Source organism: Nansenia antarctica (assembly GCF_963989245.1).
Source record: "Nansenia antarctica genome assembly, chromosome: 1".
NCBI lineage: Eukaryota > Metazoa > Chordata > Actinopteri > Argentiniformes > Microstomatidae > Nansenia > Nansenia antarctica.
Window position 1 is genome coordinate 50986653 of NC_137674.1, and position 7839 is coordinate 50994491.

The window sequence follows — 7839 nt, forward strand, 5'->3', positions numbered from 1 at the left end:
TTTAGCAGACAGGAAGATTAGTTAGCTCGGATGAGAGGGACACGATCTACACGATTCACATGGATGACCTATTTTGAGGTAAAAACGGCTAATTTAGTAGAAAGGTGACAAGTATGTATGTAGCTGTATGTTTTAAAATGAACACATTCTGTATTTTTTATTTATTTACATATTCTCAATTGGCATTCAATGAACATGCATAAAATATACTCACAAACTATTGTCTTACTTTTCAACAGCAAGTTGAAGTCCACATAACTAAATCTATGACAGAACAGCAGCATCACTCTGGTTTAGTACAAAGCGTTCTACTTGGCGTGGAACATAACAACTATCTGTGTGGGTGTTTGTTTGTTGTAGTTTCTTTTGGCACACAAACAAGAACAACATGGGGGGAAATCCACAGACCGTCTGTTTCAACACAAGGCATCAAGGCTATGTCGCTCAGCACCTATCGTTGAGCATTTCGAAGTGAAAATAAATAAAACGGAACATTTCAAACTACCCCAACAAGGAACAGCACATCTTAGGCAAGGCTTCAGAGACAACAAACATTCAAAATGTCCACCGACGTACAGGAACACAATACAGTGAAAGAATGTACAGCAGTTTAAATATAATGTAGCTTTACAATACACAGATATGTACATAGGCGGGTCTCACACCATCAGATCTCCATCATCATCACCTTCTTCTGAGAGACATGAGATTCCACCGCTCAGTGTCCGTTGCCCCCCTCTGACAGGATGCGGCTGGGCTCTGTAAAGCGGGCCGTCAGCAGGTAGAACAGGGCAGGGCCAGGAACCAGGGCCAATAGAGGCAGGTCCTGCTCCAGTTTGTCCAATCGGGAGATGGAGATGATGCCGTACGCGTGGAGGAGCCAATGGCTGAAGAGCACCACAAGCCTCTTCTTTTTGGCAACAAGGTTCTTGAAAGACTATTGGACAGAGGCACGGTTAGGAACCCATGTAGTGGTATATTCACAGACTTGACAACACAGGCTATAAAAAAAGTTGTCGCCAACCGAATGGATTCATTCATTGAGAAAATCAGGGTCCACCTCACCTGTATCTCTGAGGCTGACATGTACACAGCCAAGGTAACCAGGGACAACACCAGGATAATGTAAGGGAAGGCGTAATCTGAAAGGAAAAAGAAAAACAGAAACACTCACGTTAGATGTCTTTAAACCGAGATAAACGTTAGCTTTCAACGTATGCGCTGACCGCTAACCACTAACAAGACCATCAAGGGCTGAATCCTAACTGGAGATCTGCGAGCTCTCACTGACCTCAACGCAAGACCTGTGAAAGTCAAGAGTCACGCTCGCAGATCGAGTTAGGGGTTGGTCCCCGGTAGAGGAAGAGAGTGAGCCCAGGGTTGGGACTGGTTCTGCATCTGAGGCAGTACTCACAGAGTAGACCGCCCCCTACTGCCTGGAGGACCGTGAGGATGGGGAAGAAGTAAAGAGTGGCGTAGATGCTCTTAAAGCGGTCCGACTTCCCCAGGCCGCAGGCGATCTTCTTCACCAGCAGGGGGCGTAGCATCATCATGAACACCAGGCAGAAGGCGTAGTAGATCAGCACTATAGTGTACCTATAGGGAGGGGGGGGGGGGGGGTTCAGAGTGTTCAGAGGGCAACCCTCTCAGGCAGGGCTACCTCATCACAATGACGCAATTCATTCATGCTACACAGCGTCAAACCTCGGTCATGAATCGTTTTCAATCTCTTTCGTGAAGCTCACACACCCCCGATCTCACCCCCCTGGTGCCCCCCCCCCCCCAGGGTATATACAGGAATCTTGAGGTTAATTTCAATACCTTTCTAAAGACCTTGTCAATATTTTTCCAGACCTCACCACCACTTCGAGCTGTAACCGTTTACATCAGTGACAACTTTAACTTAACAGTTTTAGTTAGCAATAGACTAGACCAAGGGTCGGCAACCCGCGGCTCCGGAGCCGCATGTGGCTCTTTTGCCTATCTTCAGTGGCTCCCTGTGGCTTTGACCACAAATGGAAATTAACAACGATTATTTATTTTTTACGTTGCCGCGGTCTCTCTCCTTGAACTACAACTCCCTGCTTACGCTGTAATGTACGAGGGCCAATAGGATTCGGATATGTTGGCACATGACTAGTATTATACATTTTGACTGGACCCAACATGAGACTGGATGTGACAGGTTTTTTTCAAGAGTAGACCTATATCCACAGGGATTGATGAAGTACTGCGGCAGGCAAAGCAAGAAACTATCCACATTGTCTACAACTTTGTGGCTAGATTTATATACGGACATCAGCGACGCACATCGATGAACGGGAGCTTCCCGGTGAGCGCTATTTGCCTACTTTTAAATGCAAAAAGCGGCTTGTCTTTAGCTCAAACCGTTTCCGAATTATGAACTTCTAAAGAAGGTATGATATTTGGAAGCGCCGGCGTTCCTGTGGGTCTGAGAGGGTTATATAAATAGTGAAAAGAGGACGAGGGAGGCTAGTTTTCATTTGGTACTGGAGTCTAGAGTCTGTCGATTTGTCTATTTTTTGGCTGACGATCTCTTGGTTTGCTCACTTCCTCCGGATGAAATTACAAACGTATCCATATTTTTTCTCAGGCTAGTATAGCCAGATAAAAGTATCAACCCACCTGTTAAAAGGCACCAGAATACACGAAATTGCATCTACTCTGTTAAAAAAATGTTTGGGGGGAACCCCCCAGACCCCCTTTACGCTATCCTGGTGTTTCACTTTTGTAAAGCACAATACGTTTGCATTCGGTTGTATGCATATGTGCTAAGGCTTATGTATTTGTAGCCTACTATTTTGATAGTAGGCTAATATAGCTTATATAGACACTTACAGCATGTGTTGCCTTCATTATAAGGCTTTACATTTTTTGCGGCTCCAGACAGATTCGTTTTTTTGTTTTTTGGTCCAATATGGCTCTTTCAACATTTAAGGTTGCCGACCCCTGGACTAGACCACTATCATACAACATAATTTCCGGTTCATCTTGGTTTTTTAATAAAACGAATAAATTCACGAACTTTTACTAAAGGTTTTTAGCACTCAAACTCTTTGGACAGAGTCTAATTCAGAAAAATACCTACAAAATTCAAGACCTCATAAAATCGTGATAAGACTTTTTAATACTTACGGTATTAAGATGTTCCCAAAATTGATTTATCAACTTTTAATACTTTTCAAGACACCACGAATACCCTGCCCCCCCCCCCCCTCGGCTACTCACAGCGGGAAGACGGCCTCCTGGGTGCAGTGCAAGGTGGTGACGTAGTCGGGGCTGGGGTTGTACAGCATGGTGTACCAGTCTGAGAGCATCTGGACCCTGCAGGAGCGGATGGAGAGCAGGCCCACCGGGTCAGAGACCAGCAGGGTGACCACGGCCGCAGCGCTGCACTCGAACAGAGCCGTGATGTGCTGGAACAGGGCGCTGGAGCTGCAGGACAGAGACCAGACGGGTTATAGAACAGCGGAAGGTCGGTAGAGGGAGGAACGACAGAAAAAACTATGCGTGTTTAATATCGTTAATGATTCCGTTCCATGCAGGACACCAAGCCCAGCCCTAAGAAGGTGCTTCTGTGTCTAGTCAGTCAGACGGACATGTCTGTTTAGTGTGTGTGTGTGTGTGTGTGTGTGTGTGTGTGTGTGTGTGTGTGTGTGTGTAAAAACCTAACCTCTTCTTGCCAGAGTACCACTCTATGAAGAACCAGTGGAGCACCAGGGGCAGCATGGCCATGAAGCCCAGGTACAGCCAGTCGTACAGCTCAGGGGACTCAGTGCACTTCTCACAGATCTTCTGCATGTTGGTCCTCTCTCCCCTGGGGCACACCTTACACGTACAACCAACAACGTTACCTCGTATATCTATGGCATGTGACCATATTGACAAATCTCTTCAGTGCTCTGTCTACATAAGACATGGTCTAATGAATCTACCGAGCAGGAGGGATGCCATTACTCTAGCCATGAAACATGACATAATGGATGTGTGTGTATATAGGCCTGCTGAATGAGTACAGTCATGTTTCAAGGCTAACACCAGGCTACTGGTGATGTAGAGACAGTAGCTAGCTCCAGTGAGATATTATTACAATCTGGTTACTCACCCCACATTCTCCTTCAATCGAGTCATTGAACAACGTCTTGCCACAGTACAGTCCAGGACAAGTTGAGCTCATTTCGACAGCTGTAACATCAATAACGGTCGTTATTTGGCCAACAAATGTGGCCTGGCTTCAACATCAACACCAGACAGCTTTGAACATCAGCTAGCTAAGCAGGTAGCAAGTATCTAACGTAGCTGACCAGCCAGACTGTTTATGGCCCGCTGACAGAACAGACACATTATAACGTAAAAGCGACATACCCATGTTATTGGTCGACCTCCATAAGATGTGTAACACGTAGAAATGTATGTCTGTGTATGTCTGTATGTCTACAATGTTTCATTTCAGATAATGATTAAAACCGGAAGATTGTGCTAACAGTCTTTCCCAGGGTGCGTTCGTAAATTTGCTCTGAGAGCACCGGAGCGCACACTGGGTTAAACGTCATAAAGCGACCAAGTCATTTAATTGGACAAGAGGCATTCCATGAGTGCTTATCAGATTTCCAGAGCATATTTACGAACGCAGTCCCTGTCTTCTTCTTCTTCTTCTTTCTTGTTGTTGTTCTTCTTCGCCTTCCCTGTGCGCTAGCCGTCAATGATGAGCCCACTACCGCCACCTCGCGGTTCGCACATGCAGAACATCTTTCTGCCCTGGCTACATCAAAGCGGGCAGGCCGAGGCTGCGTTCGGATTGTAAAGAAAATGCTGACGTTTTCCCTTTCCTTCACTTTTTCCCCCTTGACTTCCATCATAGACTGTTAGCATGGTCAAGGAAAGGAAGGATTGCAGACAAATAAGACGAGGTCCTAATCTCTTTGCCTACATCAACCCATTACCACTCAATCCTAATAGCAAAGCGACACCAGGTCCTATTTATTTGACTGTCGTCTGATTTCAGTAATTAATATAATCATTGTTTAGCTTTTAGTTTTTAATAATAATAATAATAATAATAATAATAATAATAATAATAAATGTATTTTTTAAAGAATATTGTACACTAAAAAAGAAGAGACCATAGGCTACATAAAACAACATCGAATCATATCGAGATACAATAAAGAATGAATGAATGAATGAATGAATGAATGGTCTTTATTGTCATTGCTATAGTACAGGTACCAAACAACGACATTTAGGAGGGGTGGCTCCCCTGGTGCTAGGAAAGAAAACAAAAAAACAAAAAAAAACACAAGAAGGGAAGGAGCTGGTTTACATAAATAAAGGCTATGTACACTATCCACTATACTATACTGTACAGATAGACGACTAGGGTTGTCATATTGCACATAGTGTTATTAAGGAAAAAGGAAAGACAAATAAACGAGAGCAGGGTTATGAGATGATAATTTAAGGACTTAAATTATCAGACAGAATATTTGTTAAAGTAATGCAAAAGATGAACAGAAGCCTTGAAGTTCAATAAAGAAAACAACTACATTGGATTCAAGCCAAAGTGGTCAGATAAACAGGAGCTTGTGTGTGTGTGTGTGTGTGTGTGTGTGTGTGTGTGTGTGTGTGTGTGTGTGTGTGTGTGTGTGTGTGTGTGTGTGTGTGTGTGTGTGTGTGTGTGTGTGTGTGTGTGTGGGGGGGGGGGGGGGGGGGGGGGGGGCGGGGGCACATAGGCCATATTTAATTGCATATTTGTATTATCATAGCTATTCTAGACTCGCCTACATGCGGAGACATAGGCCAATTAAATAGTCTACTGGCCAAAGAGCCAATGTGAGTGATCATTGAAAGTGCGTAATTCCACAGAAGAAAACCATCACTGCTACCATAGCAACGGCTCCAAACGTCACGAAAGGAGTGCGAAGACTCAGATTGTACGCAAGGAAGGCGGGGACTCGAGATGAAGGCAGAGGGGGCTGGGTCCACCAGGAGCATGCAAACGCTGTTCTACGGAGGATGGGGGAGTGCGAGTAGTATGAGGGGCATATGGGCCCTCGACTTTTGATCATCGTCTCGACATCGGACCTTGATGTTGGACAGTCGCTGCTTCTTCTACACAGAGCCACCGACACGATCTTGTAAAGGAAAGGGATATGAATCTCCTCTCGTTTCTGTCCGATGGCTTTCCCCGTGAACGCTGCTCTACTCGGCCCCGGCAACAGCACCGCCGCCGCGGGTTGGACGCTGGGAACAGGCACCATCGTCCCCGTGTTGAACACCTTCGTCACCGTCACCGAGACCGGCCTCGGAGATGTCACGGGCGGCAGCGCAGGCGATCCGACCGGTCAACACACCGCGGTGCAGAGCTCGGAGGGGACGTCGGTCCTCCGGGGGATAACGGTAGCAGCGCAAGCCCTGACCCTCCTGGCGATCTTCCTCCTCTCTAGTCTGGGCAACGCCGCCGTGGTGGTGGTCATCATCAAACACCGTCAGCTGAGGACAGTCACCAACGCGTTCATCATGTCTCTCTCTCTCTCGGACCTCCTGACCGCGGTGCTCTGTCTCCCTTTCTCCTTCATGATGCTGTTCAGAAGGGACGGGGAGTGGATGTTTGGGGACCGGTTCTGCGTCGCCAACGGGTTCTTTAACACATGCTTCGGGATTGTTTCCACCCTCACAATGACCCTGATTTCTTTCGACCGGTATTACGCTATCGTCAGGCAGCCTCAGGAGAAGATCGGCCGGAGGAAGGCCGTCCAGTTGCTGATAGCAGTGTGGTTGACGGCGGTGGTTTTCTCCCTACCGTGGTACTTGGTGCTGCGCACGTCCAAGGAACTGGTGCTCCACAAGAAGGGCTTTTACCACTGTATGTATGTCTTTCACTCGGGTACCTCCAGGATGGGTACCTCATACAGCATCTCTTTGATCGTGGTGTGCTACCTCCTCCCGTTCGCGCTCATGTGCTTCTGTCACTACAACATCTGTAAGACCGTCCGGCTGTCAGAGGTCCGCGTGCGTCCGGTGACCACGTACGCGTACCTGCTCCGGTTCTACAGCGAGATGCGCACAGCGACGACCGTGTTGATTATGATCGTGTTTATTATCTTCTGCTGGGGGCCGTATTGCCTGATGGGGATCATAACGGCCGCGGGTGACTACGCCTTCAGCCCGGTGATGGACACCGTGGCTATCTGGATGGCTTGGGCCAACGGAGCCATCAACCCGCTCATTTACGCAACCAGGAACCCCAACATCTCGATGCTCCTGGGCCGCAGCCGGGAGGAGGGCTACCGGACTAGAAACATCGCCGCCTACCTGTCGACCCAGAGCAGGGGTGTCAGGACCAGAGCCGACCGGATCAAGGACCGGTACGTCAGCAGACACGGGGCGAACAGCCGGTTGTCTTCCTCCAGCCCGGCGAACGGAGGAGAGGTCGCGATGTGGGCTTGTAAGAACCCCGCCGTGTTCTTCTGCAGAGACGGGCAGCCCGACACCGTGACCGAACCAGCGCTGCCGAAAGTCGAAACCGCGGACACCAGCCTGTGATAGTCTATTCCATTCGCAAGACGCGCGATGTTGGGATTGTGAACTCGAATCATGATATGTGCCAAACGTTGACAAAACGGATAAATACGTGGACAAGATATTGACGAGGATTTGGGGGTAGAAACGTATACTGTGATGATGCGTCAATGCGCATTTGGGTGTTCAGTGCCAAGGCGCATTTGGGTACTTTTTACGCAGTGTGCCAAGGCTGCGCGCTACACTGTGATGGAATTGAGTGCATCTGTCTAAAGCACAACTAGGGCATCAATAAGG

At 47.6% G+C, this 7839-nt stretch overlaps 2 protein-coding genes across 2 annotated transcripts; one reads left to right on the top strand and one right to left on the bottom strand.

The window, feature by feature from the left end:
* Positions 1 to 234: 234 nt before the first annotated feature.
* jkamp (jnk1/mapk8 associated membrane protein) lies at positions 235 to 4480 on the bottom strand. The gene is made up of 7 exons (XM_080543667.1): positions 4387 to 4480; positions 4127 to 4206; positions 3695 to 3849; positions 3250 to 3456; positions 1415 to 1596; positions 1066 to 1142; positions 235 to 937 (listed from the first exon to the last, which is right to left on the bottom strand). The coding sequence occupies exons 1-7, from the start codon at positions 4388 to 4390 to the stop codon at positions 719 to 721; spliced, it is 924 nt and encodes a 307-aa protein (XP_080399793.1). The 5' UTR covers positions 4391 to 4480; the 3' UTR covers positions 235 to 718.
* A 1718-nt stretch (positions 4481 to 6198) lies between these two features.
* On the top strand, positions 6199 to 7566 carry gpr135 (G protein-coupled receptor 135; the record flags this gene model as incomplete). Its single annotated transcript, XM_080545898.1, has 1 exon — positions 6199 to 7566. One exon carries the CDS (start codon positions 6199 to 6201, stop codon positions 7564 to 7566), a length of 1368 nt encoding a protein of 455 aa, XP_080402024.1.
* Positions 7567 to 7839: the final 273 nt, after the last annotated feature.

Bases quoted from the DNA above. Each gene is read 5' to 3' on its own strand.
- jkamp (XM_080543667.1), bottom strand. The intron at 1,143-1,414 runs GTGAGTACTGCC...TTTTCCTTTCAG, and splicing joins AGTAGGGGGCGGTCTACTCT to ATTACGCCTTCCCTTACATT. The intron at 938-1,065 runs GTGAGGTGGACC...TCTGTCCAATAG, and splicing joins TGTCAGCCTCAGAGATACAG to TCTTTCAAGAACCTTGTTGC.